We start from the raw sequence: 21,300 nt of genomic DNA, 5'->3' as shown, positions 1-21,300 counted from the left end.
TAAACAAATGCTGTGGTAATATTTTATTTGTGCTGTAACAAATAAAACATCTGGGGATCAGAGGACAGAACCAGCCACTAAATTAGACATAGAGGCTAGACAGTGATGGCACACACGCCTTTAATCCTATCACTCAGGAGGCAGAGATCTGTCTGGATCTCTGTGAGTTCAAGGCCACATTGGAAACAGAGCCAGACAGTGGTGGCACATACCTTTAATACCAGCACTTGAGATCTTTGCTTGGGAAGAACACACCTTTAATCCCAGGAAGGGATGGCAGGAAGCAGAAAGGTATATAAGGTGTGAGGACCAGGAACTAGAGGCTTTTAAGCAGTTCAACTAAGACCCTTTTGGGTGAGTACTCACTCAGAGGCTTTCAGTCTGAGGAAACAGAATCAGCTGAGGAGTTGGCAAGGTGAGGTTGGCTGTGTTTTGTTCTATTTCTCTGATCTTTCAGCTTTCACCCCAATATCTGGCTCTGAATTTTTTATTAAAAAGACCATTTAAGATTCATGTTACAAAATGCAGTTTAAATGAATGCAGCATAAACAAATGTAACACACCTTTACATAGTTAAGTAATATTCCACAACATAAACAAATGTAACACATTTTTAGGTAGTTAAAGTCATATTCCACAACATTCTCCCCTTTTTGTCTAAATAAAAAGGAAAGGTTTTAACTTTAATATAGTAAAACTATATACAATAAGAACAATTATCAAGTAACAATTACATTTACAATATCCAATCCATTTGTATTTGACAAATTCAGAGAAAATACTCCATTATTTATCCCATCTTGGTGAGTCCAAAGTTTTGTACCTAATTTACCTTCTCCTATAATTAAGGAAAACTAACTTTAACTATCTGGTCTTCAACTCCATCAAAGACCCCAGAAGGTTATTTTATTACCTGAATAAAAAGGAAGTGCAGTGCAAGACACTTCCAAAACTATAGAAATGACAGAGACATCTGGCTGCCTGGACAGTCACCCAAGGTTCCTCTGCAACATTGGGGCATCCATCTTCAGCCTACAGGTCTAGAATATCTGGCAGACTTTTCTATGAAGCAGGATATTTGATAGACTATTCTCCCTTATTTTGGCAAAGTTCAGCAGGTGCTTTCCTTTGTGTCCTGCATGTCCAGTTTGGACAGTATAATGTCAGCAGTTGAGGCAAGGACAGTTTCATGTCCAAATGGCTAGCTTTGCCACATTGAAAGCAAACTCCATATGGAGGTTCTTCGATGCCCATCATCCTTTCTGAAGTAAATGGTGCTACCAGGACCAGATGTATCTCACTGTCATGAAAAGCCTTAGGTTATTAAACATCTTAAATGTCATATTCTGTAAGTCTCTGAAGCATTTGAAGTGCATCTATCTAAAATATATCTTTTTAACCTTGAAAATATACCTAATATGACAAGTTTAATTACTAGAGATGACTACTAACCTACATTTCTTAATTAAACATTATATTTTTAAATGAACTGCATAAGCACAGTACCTCAAACAAAAGTAGAAATGTATATATAGTATAACAAAATAACTTTAAATTTGTATCAATATATCAAAATCCATACCAATGTAAAATATTTGAAGTTAATAGCTGTCTTTTTATCCTATATTCTTATATCCCCACTAAACAATGACAAACATCCATAACCCACCAAATGACCAAAAACCACCCACCACACCTCTAGGGAATGTGGGCATTGTGTTCTCTAGACTGCTTCCTATTGCCTGAGGGAGATGGCATCTTTAGGGGACCCTGAAAAAATTGACACAATGGTCAAGTCCTGGGAAAACTAGTTGTAACATTTGTTGTACAATCTCTGAACTGTTGCCATGCAGAGGGATCAGTATATACAGAACCTGTCTTATCATTTTTCTTGGTTTATTTCTTTGTGTCTGTAACCAAGATTTTCAGGAGGTCTCCCCCATCAAACCTGATGTCTATTAACCTTGAAGGAATCCACAGCCTTTTGTTTCCTATGGAAACAAAAGCATAACCTCTTCCCCAACACATTATCTGAATTCCATTTGAAAGTTAAGGTATTTCTAAAGTATCTAGGCTGGTTTAATTCAGCAATCCCTTTTACAATCCCATGTCTCTCAGCAGCTGTCAGCATTCAAAAACATTCAAAGTCAACACAACACCATACAGGACCCAAGACTCCCTGTGTATTTCCCATCTTTATGTAGCTTTTTTCTTATGTATCACTTTGCTCTCTCTTTAAAGACTCTACTGATTATTTTTAAACTATTTTTTCCTATGACTGTCTAACTCATTTTTTTTCCTTAAGCCTACACACATTTTTAAACACACTGTAACCTGTTTAGAAGTTTTTCCCATCTGGACCCATCTTTACTGAGTGTCTCTAGCCTTTTCTGACTTCGTGAGCCAGATCTTAAACTGTTAAACAGCTTTGCACTGGCAGCTTGCTCCACCCTGCTCAGGTCTATGAAAGCCAAGCTTTATACCCCTTGAGCCTGGCTGAGAGCTGCATTCAGCTGGAAGCTGTTTCTAACTGCCCTAGCTCTAGGAAGCTGGTGCCTGCACTGTGGCAGGCATTTTTACTTAGCTTTTTGTTTCTATTTAATGTGCTACTCAAGTGCTCACTGTATGGCAGAGTCTATTAAAGGAGCTATATCCATTTTGTTTTGTTTTGTTTTGTTTTGTTTTTCAACTTTCTTAGGCCTTATGTGGAAATTTGGGCCCCACATTGGAATGCCAAATGTAACAGGCTTTCTTTTGGGTCACCAACCAGTCCCAAATCATGACACAGAGACTTCTTATTACTTATGAATGCACAACCTTGGCTTATGCTCATATCTGGCTTGCTTCTTTTCTTTAACTTAAATTAACCTGTTTCTCTTCATCTTTGTTTTGCCTTGGGGCTTTTTACCTTTCTTTCATTCTGTATGTCCTACTATGTGTCTGCCTGGCTGGCTAGTCCCAGGGATCTCCCTCTCTTCCTCCCTCTCTTTCTCCCTCATTCTCTCCTCTTGTTATCTTTTCTCTGGAGCCTAGATTTCTCCTCCTATTTATTCTCTCTGCCTGCAAGCCCCACCTATCCCTCTGCTGCCTAGCTATTGGCCATTCAGCTTTTTATTAGACCAAGCAGGTGCCCTTAAGCGGGCAAGGTAAAACAGCAACACATCTTCACATAGTTAAACAAATGCAGCATAAACAAATGTAACACACCTTTCATAGTTAAAATAATATTCTGCAACACTGGGTATTGTTCATCATGCACTGCCCCCCTTGCGTTTTGAGATAGGGTCTCTCATTGGCCTGGAACTCACCAGGTACACTAGTGAGACTGGCCTATGAGCCAGAGGCTTACCTGTTTCACCCTCCCTTAGTGCTAACCATCACACCTAGCTTTTTTATGTAGTTTCTAAGGATTAAACCCAGGTCCTCATGGGCAGGTGAGATGATTCAGTGAGTAAAGGCATGTGCTATTAATCCGGACTATCTGAGTCCCCAGGACTGACATGGTCGAAGGAAAAAAACCAACTCCTACAGCTGTCCTCTGACTTACACATGCACTATATGGTACATGCATCCCTACCCCTGATAAGTAAACTAAGGTCTTCAAAAAAGAAAAAGTAAGTTGGTTGGTAGGTGTATAAGAATTCATTACTCTATTTCCTCTACTTTTTCTTGATTTATTTTACTTCTGGAGACAGTCTCATGTAGCCCAGTCTGGCCTGAAACTTACCTGTATAGCCAAGAATGACTTGCACTTCTGATCTTCCTGTCTCCATCTCCCAAACGCTGTCATTAGAGTGCACCACCACACTTCTGATCTTCCTGTCTCTGTTCCCAAACGCTGTCATTACAGAGTGCACCACCACACTTCTGATCTTCCTGTCTCTATCCCCCAAACGCTGTCATTAGAGTGCACCCCATACCTTGCTTTACTTTACCGTCCTGGCCTCGTGCATGTCAGGTGTGCACTCTGCCTTGCACCTGAGCTACATTCCCAGTCTCCTATTTTGATATTGTTTTAAGATTTTTTTAAGATTTTTTTTTAAGGGCTGGAAAGATGGCTCAGTGATTAAGAACACTTCCTGCCTTTTCAGAGGGCCAGGGATCAGTTCCCAGCACCCATATAGGACAGCTCACAACCACCGTATCTCCAGTTATTCTAACCACCATGCCACCTGCATACACATGTTGCACATACATACAGTCACATATGTGTACACATGTATACATATAAAATAATTTTACTTTTGCCAGGCAGTGGTGGCACACACCTTTAATCCCAGCACTTGGGAGGCAGAGAAACAGGCAGATCTCTGTGAGTTCAAGGCCAGCCTTGTCTACAAAGTGAGTTCTAGGCCAGCCAGGGCTGTTACACAGAGAACCCTGTCTCAAAACAAATTTGTTTGTTTGTTGTTGTTTTTTTGTTTTTTTGTTGTTGTTGTTTTGTTTTGTTTTTTCGAGACAGGGTTTCTCCGTGTAGCTTTGCGCCTCTCCTGGAACTCACTTGGTAGCCCAGGCTGGCCTCGAACTCACAGAGATCCACCTGGCTCTGCCTCCCGAGTGCTGGGATTAAAGGCGTGCACCACCACCGCCCGGCTGTTTGTTTGTTTTTGAGGCAGTGTTTCTCTGTGTAGTTTTGGTGACTGTCCTGGATCTCGCTCTGTAAACCAAGCTGGCCTCGAATTCACAGAGATACGCCTGGCTCTGCCTCCCAGTGCTGGGATTAAAGGCGTGTGCCACCATCGCCCAGCTCAAAACAAAATTTTCCTTTATTCTTTTTACTTATGTGTAGGTGTGTGTGCTTGTACGTGGGTCTGTGAATGTAAGTGTACTTGAGTGCAGGCATCTGATCCCCTAGAGCTGGAGTTACAGGTGATTATGAACTGCTGGATGTGCTAAGAACCAAACTTGGGTCCTGTGGAAGAGCAGCAAGTGCTCTTAACCACTGAGCCAGCTCTTTAAAAGAGAGAATAGCTGGAAAGTGGTGGCGCATGCCTTTAATCCCAGCACTCATGAGTCATAGGCAGGCTGATCTCTGTGAATTTGAGGCCAGCCTGGTCTACAGAGCAAGTTCCAGGATAGCCAGAGCTACACAGAGAAACCCTGTCTCAAAAAACAAAAAAAAAAAAAAAAAAAACAGAGAAAGAGAGTAAACTAAAAGAAAATAATGGAACACCATTACTATTCGAATATGACTTGGAAAACTAGGCATGGAATCCTAGTCTCAGGAGTCTGAGGCAGGAGGATCCTTGAGTTCCAGGCTAATCTGGACTACAACGTGAGACCCTGTTTGGGTTTTGTTTATTTTTGTAATGCCAGGTATAGTGGTGTAGGCCTATAATCCCAGTACTTGGAAGATGGAGGCAAGGTCAGGAGTTTAGGGTAAGCCTTAGCTATACAGTGAGTTGAAGACCAGTCTGGGCTATGTGAGACTCTGCTCAACAAAAAAAGGGGGGGGGGGTGGGGGGGAGTGGGGAATGGAAGACACATAAGCATTTGTCTTATCATTCTGGTATGAACTTTATTTCAGGGCAACTAAATGTTCATATTAAGTTTTTCTGTACAGATTTAGAGCTAATAAATAAAAATGTACTAATAGTGCCAGAAAAATCATAGTTTTTTAGTCCCAGTGAATTTCAGTGGATGGTAAAATAACTTGGTAAAAAGTTGGTGGGAAAGTTTGCGGTGCAGGAATCAGGGTGTCACCATCTGAAACTGGAAGAAGTATGGGGCCTGACATGAACAGGGAGGAGGAAAGCTGTCCAACCAGGAATATCTGTGCTCTGTGGAATTAGTGAAAAATAGGTCTTATATTGTGTTAAGTCACTGAAATATGAGAGCAAGTCATGATAGAAGTTAGTTTACTATCAAAGTATAACATATATACATATTAAAACATGTAAAAGCCCAGAATCATACACGTACACACATGCACAAACACATACGCATATATATTTAAAGATACGTTTTCAAACATATATTGACACATTTGAGTGTATGCCTATGCCCAAGAGAAGACTGAGATGAGAAATCAGGAACTAAAAAAAGAAAAAAACCGGATCTAGTATCAACAATAATTAATCACTAAGGAATAAAAAACATTTAAAAAGGAGACGTACGTGTGTGTGTGTGTGTGTGTGTGTGTGTGTGTGTGTGTGTGTGTGTGTGTGTGTGTGTCCGCACTTCCCAGGGAGAGCCTGGGTTAGTCTGCTAGGAGTGTAATTACCTCTGCCTGGAGAAGAAGGAGCACACAGTGGTACTGGAAAGGAGAAATTGTCAGGGAGCCAGCCTGCAGAAACCCTCCACCTTGGTCACCAGACTACAGGCTTTAAAAAGCCTGAGGATTCTCACCCAAGTCTGACTCCTTTTCTGAGGCTGGCCCCAAACTTGCAACCTGCCTGCCCCAGCCCCCTGAGAGCTAGGATTTCCAGCATGTGCCAGCATGCCCAGCCTAACTGGTTTTTAAGCCACTAGAGTTTGTGGTAATCCATTACATCAGCAACAGCAAACCAATACACTGCCTGATCTCCTAGGAGAATGTGAAAAGAGTGACTGAGGGGGTGAAGTGGGGAGCCATGGATTTCATGAAAGGCCATACAGTCACATTGGCTTTCATCTGTACCATAGCTTATTTGTTACTTATCTGAAATTAGCAATTATCTATCCAACAATATGTTAGTAACAACGGGTTGTTTATAGGATTAAGAAACAATGTTTTAAAATGCTTAAGTACAAACCAGGTTAATTTTCTTTTTATACATTACATTTCCTTGTGGGCTTATACATATTCATTATCTTTGAATGTGTGTAATTGAATACTCAGCATGTACCGGGCACCATACCCACAATGAGCTTGTGTTCACTGTAACCCCAAATATTTCTAACTGACACTGCCACTCAGCTTCCATTCAACCTAAGGTTTAGCCTCACCACCACTACCACCACCACTCCCAGCTCCCTCCAAATACACACCGAACACCTGACCTCTCCCATGGTCTCATGTCACCTGGACAGATGGATTCAGTCTGGCCAGACCCATCTTCCCCTCCCAGGTCCTGTTTCCCCAGCTACCATCTTTCCATTAGTGAGTTCTGAGAAAAGCCCCAGCACCCTCGGAGAGCAGTGTGCTTCCTCTGCTCAGACTCTCATCATCCTTGTCTCTCTGCATCTCTCAGCTCTCCCCACTTCTCTGAGCTCCCAAACAGCTCCTCCCTATAAAAGTCCACACTCACAGGACAGCCGAGCCTCCCCCAGGCAGCCTAGAGGCATGTAGGAAGGACAAGGGATACATTTTCTGTGGCTCTAGGACTCCTCAGATGATGAAATGGGGTCTAAAGGTATTAAGACAGGATACCCAAAGCCAAGTGTGGTGGCTCACACTTGTAATTCCAGCACTCAGGAAGCTGAGGCAGAAGGATTGCTCACATGTTCCAGGCCAGCTATGTAGCTAAAGATGACTTTGAACTCCACCTGTCAAGTGCTGGGATTACAGGCTAGGTGTGTGCCATCATACCCAGGTAGGTCTCAAATCTTAAGATGAGGAAAATAGTTTTCAATTCCTTTGCATTGGCGTATTGACTGGGCAGTGTGACTAAGATGGAACTGTGGGTTTGCAGAGAGGCAGTAGGTTCTCTAACATAGCCATTGCTACAGTTTCACAACAGGTAGAACTGGACAAACCTATGCCATCTCTCAGCCTAATCCTCTGTGCAGTGGTGGGTGCGGGGGAGGGCTGATCTAAAAGGCTAGGCTGAATTACATTTAAACTTAGAGATTTCACCCAGCAACTCCAGCAATGTTGCATAATGGCCACAAGGGGGCAGGCAACCTCTTCAGCCCCTGTGTTTATAGCTGATGAAATGTAACTCAGAAAAGGAATACAACAGCTTCAAAGAGGAAAAGTGGCTGGGAGTCCAAGGAACACTACAGATGGCTCAGAGTGTGGACTGGAACAGGGCATCTGAAATTCCAGTCTGAGGAAAAGAAAGCAGGAGTCCTGGAGCTATGGGGCACAGTAAGGAGAGGTCTGAGTCCAGAGCTATGGGACATGGTAAGGAGAGGGTCTGCTGAGTCCAGAGCTGTGGGGTACAGCAAGGAGAGATCTGAGTCCAAAGCTATGGGGTACAGTAAGGAGAGATCTGAGTCCAGAGCTATGGGGTACAATAAGGAGAGGTCTGAGTCCAGAGCTATGGGGCATGGTAAGGAAGTCTGGCAATAGTGGAGAGGAAACTGAGGTGACTGTAGAAATAGCGACCACTTTGAGAAGAGCCAGAGGCTGAACTGCTGTAGGATTTGGTGGTTGCAAAACTACTGAGGCATTGGGGCTGGGGAGACAGGATAGTAGACACACACAATCAACTTGGCTACCTCCCCTTCCCCAACATGGAATTCTGAAAAGCAGAAAACGGCTGTTTTGGGGAATACTCCTCCAACTCAGGAGGGTCCTGAACAAAGATCGCCCTTTCCCCTCCAGTAATCCAATTTCAGGGCCCTGGAAAGACAGGGCAGTTACCTGGGACTCAAAGGGTTAATCTCCAAGAAGTCACTCAGGTTTCTTTGTTTTTGTTTTGTTAATTTGGGTTTTGGTTTTTGGAGACAGGGTTTCTCTGTGTAGCCCTGGCTGTCCTAGAACTCGCTCTGTAGACCAGACTAGCCTCAAACTCACAGAGATCCAACTGCGTCTGCCTCCCAAGTGCTGGGATTAAAGGCGTGTGCCACCACCAGCTGGCTCTTTGATTGTTTTTTGAGACTGGGTCTCACTATGTATATAGCCTTGTCTGGCCTGGAACTCATAGAGATCCACCTGCCTCTGCCTTCTGAGTGCAGGGCTTATTTGTTTAGTTATTAACCACAGCCTTTGTGGTCCCCTTCTCTGGGCCTGCCTCCTCCCTGAGCCCCAGAGGGCAATTTCCCTGAATTTCTTATCTGGTGTAATTAGCTAGGGCCTTGGGATCCAACCCTACAGCCACTCCCAATTATCCCTTAAGTCAGGAGTCACGGGCTTGCCCTGAAGGACTTTCCATCTCTTCCCCCTGATGAGACCCAGGGACCACAGGACCTGTCTTTTCCTGCCACACTCCCACACCTAGCTCAGACAAGGGACTTCCTTGTGTCTCAACTTCAGAAAGGTATTCTTATGACCAAATGGTGGAAGGCTGGCCAGGATGAGGGAAGGGTGAGCACAGAGTCAGAGAGGACAAGATCATCCCACCATCTGAGAGTGTCCCCAGAACTCTGAGAACTCACTCTTCTTATTTCCAAACAACAGTGGGATGAGAGGCACATAAAAATGCAGAAGCCTAAAGAGGGAACTGAGAAGACACTCAAGCTGAACTCCTGGCAGACAGATTTGGAAGCAGGAAACAGGGATGGGGCAGGCCAGGACCAGGGCCAGATAGGGGTCTGCAGTAAAGTGAGCCAAGCAGATTTGAGAGCTGAGGTGAAGGCCTCTGAGTTTCTCACTCGATAAGAGTATCATTACAGCACCAAACAGGGATGTAGCCACAGAAGTGAGATCCTTGAGAAAAAAATGAAAACATCATGTTTGAAAAGTAAGAACTTGAGAAAAGCATGACAGACATCTGTAGGAAGAGCGATGTGTTCCCTCTCGTAAGAGGCAATGGCAGACAACAGGGACCCGAATACCCTCTATACAGACCTATCACACACCAACTGGGACTGTACAGAGGAATACCCTCTATACAGACCTATCACACACCAACCGGGACTGTACAGAGGAAGCAAAGCACTCTTGGTGTATCATAAAAGGAAATCACATCACTCAGCAGGCAGGAAAAGGTTGGTCTCCTAACTCCAAAGGCATCTAGAAGGGCCAATCCATGGAAGTTTGGCCCCGAATGTCCCTCCTCAATTCTCCATTTTTTGTAAGAGGCATCCCAGGCTCCCAGGCTTTGGATGAGGTGATTATTCCCCCATCTCTTCTTCAGTGATGTCCTAGAGGCCCTAGATTTCATAAAACTTCACCTTACCAGGGAGGGGCATGGAGATACCCTTACATCAGGAGCCACAGACTAGGTCTCTAGAGTCAATATCTCTATGGAAATAGCTCTAGGGACCCAATAATTGAGGGATAAATGCAGAGGCTCCCCAGGGACCAGAGAGAGAAGCCAGATTTCTGTGGTAAGTGATTTCAGTATAGCTTCTGTCTAGTCGGAGGTTGAGGGGAAATTGAGGGAGGCTTGGGCCAAAAGTTGAATGAGCCACAAAGCACAAAAAGGTAAAAGCTTTTACAAGAAGGTCACATCATCCTGGCACTGTCCCCAGTACCAATGAGCCTCAAAGCCCTGCTTGGCATTGTCGTCCTCTGATAGCTCGGGTGGTCCACCTTGAAGCCCATCTCCTGGGAGCTTCCATGTAGCTGTTAAGCTCCCTAGCGTGGTGGATGTCATGTCCACCTCAGTCCTGGCCCTGTCTTCATTGGGTATAACCTTTGCCCAGTCAATCTCAGGACAGGAAGGCCCAGGGGGTCCTTGTTCATCCAGCTCTCTGGGAGCAACAGTGTCCAAGAAGCTGCCGATAGAGACACTGTCTAGCCGGTCAGTTGAGCTGGTATCTGGCAGGCTGTCCCAACTTCCCCGCCTTGAGCGGCCCGGGCTTCCACCTGTCAGGCTATACTGACTGCTGGTGAGACTGCTACAATGGCTGGTCAGTGTTCCCCGCTCCTCCAGCAGCCAACGAACTGCCTCAATACCCTCATTCAAGGTCACCAGCTGCTGCAGGATCTTCACATCAATAGCTCGAAGGTAAGCCTGAAGAAGTGAGAAAAGAAATTAGTTCCAGGTTCTAGGCTTTGAGTTTCCCAGGTCTTTCCCTAACCTTGTGGCCCAGCCAGCCATGCTTCACTTTTTAAAAACATAGACAGCCAGCCAGGCAGTGGTGGCACATGCCTTTAATCCCAGCACTTGGGAGGCAGAGGCAGATGGATCTCTGTGAGTTCAAGGCCAGCCTGGTCTACAGAGCTAGTTCTAGGACAGCCAAGCCAGGGCTACACAGAGAAATGCTGTCTCAAAAACAAACAAAACAACAAATTATTCACTTTACAGCATGGGAGCAAGGATTTTGAAATGTGGTCCATTGTGTATTTTCTACAGTGGGGTCTTAGTAGATGTTAAACATTAAAATATATGACTAGGGAGACTGCACATGTGGTTCAGTGGAGTGAACACTTGCCTAGGAGGCACTAAGCCCTGGGTTCCCTAACACCCAATAAACTAGGTGTGGTGATGCACATTTGTAATCCAGGCACTTAGGAGATGGAAGCAGGAGGGTCAGAAATTCAAGGTCATTCTCAGCTATGTCAGCAGTTCAAGATTAGCCTGAACTTCATGGGACCCTGTTTCAAAATTAATGAAATAAAATAAGACAAGACTTGTGGAATATTCTTTTACACTGTGTGAATATATGCCACTGTGATTGGGTTATAAAGAAGCTGACTGGCCAATAGCTGGACAGGTAGAGGCTAAGTGGGACTTGAGACAAAAGAAGAGCATGAAGAAGGGGAGTAGTATCAGAATTGAGAGGAGACTCAGAGAGAAGGAGATGAACTTGCTGTACTGAGAAAAGGTACCAAGCCACGTGGCAAAGCATAGATAAGAAATATGGGTTAGTTTAAAATGTAAGAGTTAGCTGGTAACAAGCCTGAGCTATTGGCCGAGCATTTATAATTAATAATAAGTCTCTGAATGGTTATGGAGTGGCTGCTGAGACACAGAGAAACTCCACCTACAAAGACTGGTTGTGATGGCTTATGCCTATAACTCTAGCACTTAAGAGGCTGAGGAAACACCTGGGAGGCAAAGACAGGCAGATCTCTGAGTTCAAGGCCAGCCTGGTCAATAGTATTCCAGGATAGCCAGGGCTACACAGTGAAACCCTATCTTGAAAACAAAACAAAACAAAAATCAAAGAAGCAGACAAAAAAAGGCTGAGGTAGGAGGAACAAGAATTTAAAGGCAGGGACTAGAGAGATGCCTCATTAGTTGTTTGCTGCTTTCGCAGAGGACTGGAGTTTGGTTCCAGTGCTCATATGAAGTGACTTACAACTTCCTATAAACTACAGCTCCCAAAAAATCCAATTCCCTCTTCGGACCTTTATAGGCACAAACATGCATATACATATAAATAAAAATAATAAACATTTTCAAAACTTTAAAGGAGTTTGAGGCTATCGTGAGATCTCTTTTCAAAAACTAACAAATCCAGGCCGAGCCCCATGTAGCATACCTTTAATCACAGTACTTTCAAAGCAGAGGCAGGCAGATCTTTGTGAGTTCGAGACCAGCCTGATCAACATAGGGAGTTCCAGGACAGCCAGAGCTACATAGTGAGACCCTGTCTCAAAAAAACAAAAACAAAAACAAACAAATAAACAAAAAAACCTAACAAATCCAGAGTTAGAGTTAATGCAGAGTACCTGCCTAGCAACACACACACACACACACACACACACACACAAATCCAAAATCCATTCTGACTGGGCTTCAAATTTCCTATTCAAGGTAAACTGTTGGGAGATATTTGATCATACACTGTGAACCCTGAATTTGCATTTGCATTGATTTAAATAAAAGCAACCTTGGGTCAGGAGACTGAGTTAGCAACTAGTTGACAGAGGGCATCCGGGAGAGATAAAGAGACACAGGAAGTAGTAGGGAGGGATTTGGAGTGCCACAGCTTTTTGGGGGTTGGCAGAGCAGAAGCACAGGTCTTTCGGAGATGACAGCAGGGAAAGATTAGCTAGTTGTGACCCAGCCTCTCTGAGCTAGGTTTTCACCCCAGCCTTTGAATCTTAAGTTTGATTTATAAATAGAATGATAGAGATTTAATTAAGGTTTAGCGGCAGCAACAGCTAGTGCCTGCAGGAACAGAATCCCCAGCAGGCTGTGGTCTGAGCGGCCAGGCGGCTGCTCGAGAAGCAGGCTGTGGAGCTGCAGTTGCTGGCTGAAATAGCAGTAGATTAAGGCCCAGCCACTGTGCGAAGTTAAAAACAACAGTGAGGTATTAAATCAATCCAGACTCCCCAGTATGACTTAGAAACCAGAGGCTGGCTAGTAAGGTTTCAGCTGGGAAACAGTTTGGGCCAAAAGGAGATTGGCTCTGAGGAAGCAAGAGGGCACACTAACCTGGTTCCCTGTTCCCTAAAGATTGGTGACAAGGCCCAAGGGAAGAAGGGCTAGGCAGAGCTCAGGGTCAGAATCCCAATGGCTGGGCATTTGGGGCCTTTAGTCTCCCGGAAGTTAAGTGTGACCTACAGTGTAATCTCCAGGGGTCCCTCCCAGCTCAAGTGTACTGAGTTAACCTTTCTCAAGCACAAGTCTGAACCTGCCCCTGAGCTTTGCAGTGTTCAGAGAGAATAAACATAGCAGCAGCTGCATTCAAAAGCCTGTTATATTATGACCCTTGTCCATCTCTCTAGCTTCAAGTCTAGACACTTCTTTGTGAATCAAGATCTTGCCACAACATTGGTTGTTATTGTTTTTGTTTTGTTTTGTTTTTGAGGCAGGTCTCACTCTATATCCCTGGCTGGCCTGGAACTCACTATGTATGTCAGGCTGGCCTCAAACTCAGAGGGATCTGTTTGCCCCTGCCTCCTGAGTTCCGGGATTAAAGGGAGTGTGCCACCATACCTGGTACATTATTGCTTTTACGTTTAGATTTATTTTTTTAACTTTTTTTTTGTTTTTTGTTTGGTTTCTTTGAGACAAGTTCTCTCTGTGTAGTTTTGGTACCTGTTCTGGATCTCACGCTGTAGACCAGGCTGGCCTGGAACTCACAGAGATCCGCCTGGCTCTGCCTCCCAGAGTGCTGGGATTAAAGGTGTGCGCCGCCACTGCCCGACCGATGTTTATTTACTTTAACTTTTAACCAAACTAATACATTCATATAGAAATGGACCTGGTGGCAGAAGTTTGTCATCCCAGCTACTGAAGAGGTAGAGGCAGGATTGCAAATTCAAGGACATTCCAGACAACTGTTTTGTCTCAAATAAAAAGATATTTTTAAGAAGGACTTGGAAGGCCAGCAAGATGGCTTAGCAGGTAAGGACACTTGCCTCTGCCTTCCCAGTGCTATGACTAAAGATGTGTGCCGCAATGCATGGCTTCACTTCTTTTTTTTTTTAGATGTATTTATTGATTTATTTATTATGTATATAGTGATCTGCCTGTGTATATGCTTGCATTGCCAGAAAAGGGCACCAGATCTCATTACAGATGGTTGTGAGCCACCATGTGGTTGCTGGGAATTGAACTCAGAACCCCTGGAAGAACAGCCAGTGCTCTTAGCCTCTGAGCCATCTCTCCAGCCCCACATGGCTTCACTTCTTCTTGAAGAAGACCAGGGTTCGGTTCCCAGCACCCACGTGGTAGCTCGTAACAATCCTTAACTCCAGTTCCAGGGGATATGAAGCCCTCTTGTGATCTGTGCAGGCACCAGTCATGCATGTGGTCCACATGTATACATAAACAGGCAAAACACTCAAACATAGAAAAAAGGTAATAAATCTATAATTTAAAAAAAATTCCATGTGGCAAACGGTAGAGAAAACAATTGCTACTGAGAATTGTGAGTACCTGGAGGGCTATAACCCAAACCTAGATGAGAGACATGAGCTAAGGCTGGTTAGGCTGGACTTGATCCGTGGGTGGGGAGAAGCATTCCAGCCAGAGGATGTACTGTCCTCCAGTTCTAAGTGGGGAACACCTGATACCACATCACTCCAGGTCAGCTCTTCTGGGAGCAGGCCCTCGTTCCAGCATTTTTCCTCTTGAATTTCTTTTTTTTTTTTTTTAATTTTTTTTTTTAAGATTTATTTATTTATTATGTATACAGTGTTCTGCCTGCACACATCCCTGCAGGCCAGAAGAGGGCACCAGATCTCATTACAGATGGTTGTGAGCCACCATGTGGTTGCTGGGAATTGAACTCAGGACCTCTGGAAGAGCAGTTGGTACTCTTAACCTCTGAGCCATCTCTCCAGCCCCCTCTTGAATTTCTAATCCTGCTGCCTCACCTCTAGTGTGCTGGGATTACAGCCGTGCCACGCCACACCCAGTTTTATGTGGTGCTCAGGATTCAGCTCAGGGCTTTATGCATAAGGCAAGTAAAGACTCTCCATCTGAGCACATCCCTACCCCCAACAGCATTTCTCTTCCTGTACAAGCTTCAGTCTGTCCCCTCCTTCCGTACCCCAGGTCATCAGCTCCCTGAGAGCAGTTCCTGCCCAACTCATTTCAGGTTTTCTGCCGAAGGTTGCACAGAACACCTTTCGTTCAGTTCTGTGATTCTCAAGAAGCTGAGTTGTACTGTGTTGCTTAGGAAACCAACCCGAGCACCAGATTCTTTAATCCTGCGACAGTGGGATTCCCTGACTATGACAGCACCATCCCCCCAAGAATAGAAGCAAAAGGCTTCCTCCCCAGAAAAAGAAACACTCATTTCATACCATCTCTTTGGAAACAGAGCAGAAGATAAATAGAGGCCGCCCAGTGCTTTTCCCTGGAGGCTCCCTTCCCTTCCCCATATGTAGATTAGATTCTGCCCAGCCCAGATGTCCTGGGCAGGGCTCCCTCTTTGCTCAACCCAAATCAGGCCTCAGGTGAAAAGCCTGAAGACCAGTTTCTAGATCCCTGGTAATGTTGGGATTAACTATTGTCACTAAAATAAAAGTTCTTAACAGTTGTCTAGTTCCACAATTACTCCCTTGTTTCCTTTGTCAAAGGACAAAAACCATAAGAACACGGAAGAGACAGGGCCCTGCTTAAGACCAGAAAATACATCAGAAGTGGAGACAAAATCTGTACTCATGTCTTGCCCCATTCCTTGCCTCCTGCTTTCTCACAAACTGCTCTGCGGAGGTGGCTTCACATAGCAACAGCTCTTTGGGTGGACGGGGAGGTCGCCATTGCTTGCCATTCCCACACATCCGTCAGACTGGCTCTTCACTCAACTTCAGACTAGGGAACAAAGCAAGAGTAGGAAGCCAAAAGTAGGCTGACCTTGGCCTGAAGGGCAAGGCTCTGCTCCTCCACGAGGAGAGCAGAGAGAGAGGGACAGCTGAAGGACAGGCCTTAGAGGGCTTTGGTCAGTTCTGCCTTCCTGGCCCCAAATCTCCTGCCCTGCCCTTGTGCTTCTAATCTAGCAGTTAGAGCAGAGTACAAGAAGAAACCAGTGCTATCCTGTTCGGAGGAGGGGGAAAGGACCCTGACATGGACCTTCTCCTTCTGGTCTTCAAAACACTGTTTATGGGAAGCCTCAGACCCCAGGTCAGATAGGCCAAAAGTTAGAAGAGTTGAAAGCAGAAGTTAAATGTACTCCCCTAAAGTTTATAAAGAACAAGAGTCAGAGGTTAGGCCTGCCTCCAGATTTCCTGTATGAGAAGCAAGCCCACGGACATTTGAAACTTTTCTCATTTCAATGACATGAAATGTGCTTAAAGTATCTGGCACAAAGCAGGTTTTCATGATAAATGTGGTCAAGTGATCTGGGCTCAAATCTTGACTTTACTTTTGGAGGGGTTGTGGGCAACTGCTTACATTCATATATAAAATAGCACTTATCTAGCTGAGCGTCGTAGAGGGGATAGCAGGTAGGAGTAGTGGTACAGCTCAAGTGAGGAGCACTCACCTAGTGTGTGCAAAGCCCTAGGTTCAGCACCTCAAAGGGGGAAAATGCCACCAGAGAGACGGCTTAGCAGTCAGGAGCACTTGTTCTTGCAGAGGATCCGGGTTAGGTTCCCAGAACCCACACAGTGGCTCACAACCATCCGTAACTCCAGTTCCAAGGGGTTTGATGCCTTCTAACCTCCATGGGCAACAGGCATGCATGTGGTACACACACATCCATCCAGGCAAAATACTCCTACACAGAAAGTTTCTTAAAATTCTTTTAAAAAGAAAAATACCATGTATCATGCCGGACATTGATACATGGCTTATATTCTCAGTATAATTTAATTTCTAGCTGGGTATGGTGGCATATGCTCATAATCCCAGCCAGCACTCAAGAGACAAGAGGAATATGTGTTTGGGGGCCAGCCTGAGCTACATAGTGAGCCCATGTCTCAAAAGAAAACAACTTAGTTTTCAAAGGACAAACTAGGTAGGCTCTCCTCTCTATGCCTTGAGCAGTATGTACAATGAGGCAAACCTGGCCTCTTTCAGAGGTAAGTACAGTCACAGCCCTGCTCTGGAGAACTTGGCCAAGCACACACTTGGCATTCATATCCTGCCCCCAGGGATCCTCTCTGATCACGCATCCCAGGAGACTCTTAGCATAGAATGAGAGCCCTGGGCTGGCCTTGGAGGTCCTTTCTTCCTTCCACCCTTTCAGATCTGCTTGACCTAAGGTTGAGCACACAGTGGGACCCCAGGAAGACTGGAGCAGTCACTGTGGACTTCTGGTTCTGAGCCCACACATAAGCTGGCAATTCCTCAGTTCTCCAGAACCGGCTGCAAAGTGGTGGCAGGTGTAATTCATCTGTTTCACCGGAACCAGGGCCCTGCGGGGCCCGGCTGCCCTTTTGGCTCAGAATCTAGACTAACAGCTCCAGGGAAGGCGGGGTTCTGCTGTTTCCTTCTTCCCAAGAAGATTCAGGTGAGACCCTGGGAGTCTGAATCCCAGGTGAAGGGCCAACTCGGACTGTGTTGGTACTCTGTCTCTGTTAAGGTCTTAGAATGCTTAATACTATGACGGTGGGATGCTTACAAAAGGGACATGTTTTAGTGTACCTCTAATGCAGGCAGTTTCAGCAAGTATTACCTCACCAAAGCGCCTCCCCCTGCCCTCCCCCCAATCCTGACTTGAACACCCTGGGGCCTTAGGAAGAAACCTTTCCCCAGTTTGCCAGAGAAGGGGGTAGAAAACGGTTGCCTTATAATGGTGTATGAGCAAATTGGTGGCCCCGGGTGCCGATGGGAAGAATTTACTCTGAACTAAGTTTTTTTTTTTTTTTTTTTTACTGCTTAGCCTCCTTCCTCCCGATTATTGGGCAGGGAAAAGTTCCAAGAGCTGTGCCTCCTACTTCCAGTTCTCAGGATCTATCAACCCTTCACTCACCCTTGGGAGTGAGAGGTCATGAGGTAATGAGACATCACTTCTCTTCACTTTCAACCCAGGGTATATGGATTGATCTGGGAGGGACCCTCCTCAGCAGCCTAACTCCGGGAACCTGAGCCTGTCCCTACAAACGGCCTTATGCTGAGGACCCCGTCCCTGTCCCCGTGGCCTGTAGCACCCACACTCACCAGCTCCATCCTCAGCGCCATAATCTTGTCCCCCAGGCCGTGGCCGGTGCTGGGCGCCCCCGGGAGCAGCAGGTCCCCAGAGGTCCCCATCTCCCACTCTCCTCGAAGCCCGCGGAGCAGCCCTTCGGGGGTCTTCCTGCCCACCTTGCCCTCCACGTCTCGCAAGTCAGGCGTCTGGGACTCCGCGATCCCCTCCATGTGGGCCCAAGCCACAACAAGGCTGGGCGACCAGACGCAGAGGTCCAGTTCCCTAGGGTCCTCCCTTCTCTGCTGCGAACAGAGCGAAACCGGTGGGTCCCCGCCTGCGCCGCGCTGGGGGCAGGAGGAGGGCGCCGTAACGCTCAGAAAAGCCGCGCAGTCGGGTAGAGAAAAATACCGAGTGTTGCGCACACAACTTCTAGCCCTGGATGGCAAGCGACTGGAGTTGGAACTGAAAACCTCGAAGGGAGCTCAGTGCTTTCTCCCTACGTTGACGCCAGCTAAGCGCACAACAGGAAGCTAATAAATGTTTGCTGAACGAAAAGTAGACAGCCTCAGTCAGAGCTAACACGGCTGCAGAGGGTTTGGAAGTCTCTCTGCTAATAGCTGTGTCTGTTACGTGGGCTAGAATATAGCTGCTCAGCTCACAGACACCTCCCAGCGCCTAGAAATCAGATTGAAGGCGTGATAGGAGGTCAGTCCCCATGGCCAATGAGAAGAAAACATTAAAATTGAAGGGATACACACAGTCTTGATCTTGAGCTTACATGGGCTTACAAAAGAGGTGCTTCCTAAGCCTGACTAAGTATGGGTTATCTGAAAACCTTATGAAGTTAGGGCTTTTTTTTTTTGACAGAGAGGGTTTCACTGTGTGGTTCTGTCTGGCTTGGAACTTGCTATGTAAAGTAGGCTGACCTTGAAACTCAGAGATCCACCTCCCACTACCTCAATAGTACAGGGATTAAAGTCCTTTTTAAAGATTTATTTTCGATTTTAATTACATGTACATGTTCACATGAGTCGAGGGTGTGTGCACATGAGTACAGATGCCTAGATGCCACAGGAGGGCATCAGATCCCTGGAAGATGGATTTCACAGTTGTGAGCTGTGCAAAACGGGTTCTGGGAACTGAACCCAGGTCCTCTCTAAGAACAGTATGTGCCATCTCCAGCCCCGAGAGTTTGCATTTTTCTTTCTTTCTTTTTTTTTGGGGGGGGGGGGCGTGTTTCCAGACAGGGTTTCTCTGTGTAGTTTTGGTGCCTGTCCTGGATCTCACTCTGTAGACCAGGCTGGCCTCAAACTCACAGAGATCCACCTAGCTTGGAACTTGCTATGTAAAGTAGGCTGACCTTGAAACTCACAGAGATCCACCTCCCACTACCTCAATAGTACAGGGATTAAAGTCCTTTTTAAAGATTGCTGTGATTAAAAGTGTGCACCAGCGCCACCAGATGAAAGTTTGCATTTCTAAGGAGCTACGGTGGATGTGTTGTTTTCTGTGGCCCCCCAGTTGGGCTCCAAAATGTTATTTTTGTTCTTTTCTCTTAGCTCTTTTAGGGGACCCACCACCCAGCTACACAGCCAGCCATGGAGTAAGAGTGAAAGTAAGATATAGAGAAGAAAAGGAAAAAGCCCAGAGGCAAAAGATAGAGGGGATAATTAGTTAAGAAAAGCTGGCAAGAAACAAGCCAAGCTAATGCCAGGCATTTATAATTAAGAATAAGCCTCTGTGTGTGATTTATTTTGGAGCTGAGTGGCAGGCCCCCAAAGAGCTAAGAGAAAAGAGCAAAAACAAACAATAACAGCAATGGCCATGCTACTGCTCTGAGGACCACACTGAGTAACAACAAGGATGTATTTCTAAGCTGTTTGGACTTAATTCTACAGGTAAGGAGGGGCCATGAAAAACTGTTTTATTCTTTATGGGATTTTAATCCAAGTGCTTCCAGCCTACCATTACAGAAAGATTTACAATGAAAAAGTACCTCTTCCAGCCAGCGGTGGTGGCGCACGCCTTTAATCCCAGCACTTGGGAGGCAGAGGCAGGCGGATCTCTGTGAGTTTGAGGCCAACCCGGGCTACAGTGTGAGTTTCAGGAAAGACGCAAAGCTACACAGAGAAACCCTGTCTCGAAAAACCAAAAAAAAAAAAAAGAAGTACCTCTACTCTTTCACACCTCTGGGCCTACTTTCCCTTTGTTGTTGTAGTGTGTGTGTGTGTGTGTGTGTGTGTAAAACTACTCATAATTCTAGACTTTATTTACTACATGTATGTGTCTCTGTGTGGAATATACACATAAGTACAGGTTCCCCCACCCCAGGTCAGAAGAGGACCTTGGATCCCCTGGAGTTGGTTACTGGCAATTGTGAACCATCTGATACAGGTGTTAGGAACTGATCTCAGGTTCTACTGTAAGAGCAATATGTGCTCTTAACTGATAAGCCATCTCTCCAGTCCAACCATCCATAAGTCTAACCCATCTCCTACCACTCGTTCTAAATTTATTATTTATCATTATTATTATTTTGGTTTTGGTTTATTAAGGCACCGTTTCTCTGTGTATCCCTTGGCTGTCCTGCAACTCACTCTGTAGCCCAGGCTGGCCTTGAACTCAGAGATCCGCCTGCCTCTGCCTTCCAAGTGCTGGGATTAAAGGAATGTATTATCATGCTGGACTAAATTTAAATACTGTATACTGACTTCCTATGAATATATGGATGATTTTTTTTGAGGCAGGGTTTCTTGATGGCCTCGAACTCAGTGATCCATCTGCTTATGCCTCTGTAGTGCTCAGATTAAAGGCTTATGCCACTAACTCAGGCTCAAATATATGGACTTGTTTGTTTTTCTTTGAGACACAGTCTCATATAGCCCAGGCTGGTCTCAGTTGTGTAGCTGAAGAGGACCTTGAACCTGATCCTGCCTGTTGCTCCCAAGTATTGGAATCACAGATATGCACCATCCTACCTTACCTCTCCTTAGCATTACTCCACCCATGTTTTTTGTGATGGTTTAAATGAGAATGACCCCCACAGGCTTATATGTTTGAAATCTCTATTCT

The 21,300-nt window shown here is 45.4% G+C and overlaps 2 protein-coding genes across 4 annotated transcripts in view; one reads left to right on the top strand and one right to left on the bottom strand.

Annotated features, from left to right (window-relative positions):
* The window catches only part of Pomgnt1 (protein O-linked mannose N-acetylglucosaminyltransferase 1 (beta 1,2-)), a 40,626-nt gene that overhangs the window by 6,159 nt on the left and 13,167 nt on the right, over nucleotides 1–21,300 (top strand). Inside the window, exons 2-3 of one of the 3 annotated variants that reach the window (XM_052715924.1) lie at nucleotides 13,904–14,054; nucleotides 17,983–18,095. The exons of 1 other annotated variant lie outside the window; for it this stretch is intronic. The gene's annotated coding sequence lies outside the window, so the exon portion shown is untranslated. The remainder of the gene's footprint in view (nucleotides 1–13,903; nucleotides 14,055–17,982; nucleotides 18,096–21,300) is intronic. One more of the 3 variants, XM_052715923.1, reaches the window with a different exon arrangement.
* Nucleotides 5,493–20,241, bottom strand: Lurap1 (leucine rich adaptor protein 1). The gene is made up of 2 exons (XM_052715937.1): nucleotides 18,261–20,241; nucleotides 5,493–10,766 (listed from the first exon to the last, which is right to left on the bottom strand). Exons 1-2 carry the CDS (start codon nucleotides 18,456–18,458, stop codon nucleotides 10,245–10,247), a joined length of 720 nt encoding a protein of 239 aa, XP_052571897.1. The 5' UTR covers nucleotides 18,459–20,241; the 3' UTR covers nucleotides 5,493–10,244.

This window comes from Peromyscus californicus, unplaced genomic scaffold, assembly GCF_007827085.1.
Source record: "Peromyscus californicus insignis strain IS unplaced genomic scaffold, ASM782708v3 Scaffold_5__1_contigs__length_169319896, whole genome shotgun sequence".
NCBI classification, from domain to species: Eukaryota; Metazoa; Chordata; class Mammalia; order Rodentia; family Cricetidae; genus Peromyscus; species Peromyscus californicus.
This window is presented reverse-complemented; position numbering and strand designations above follow the sequence as displayed.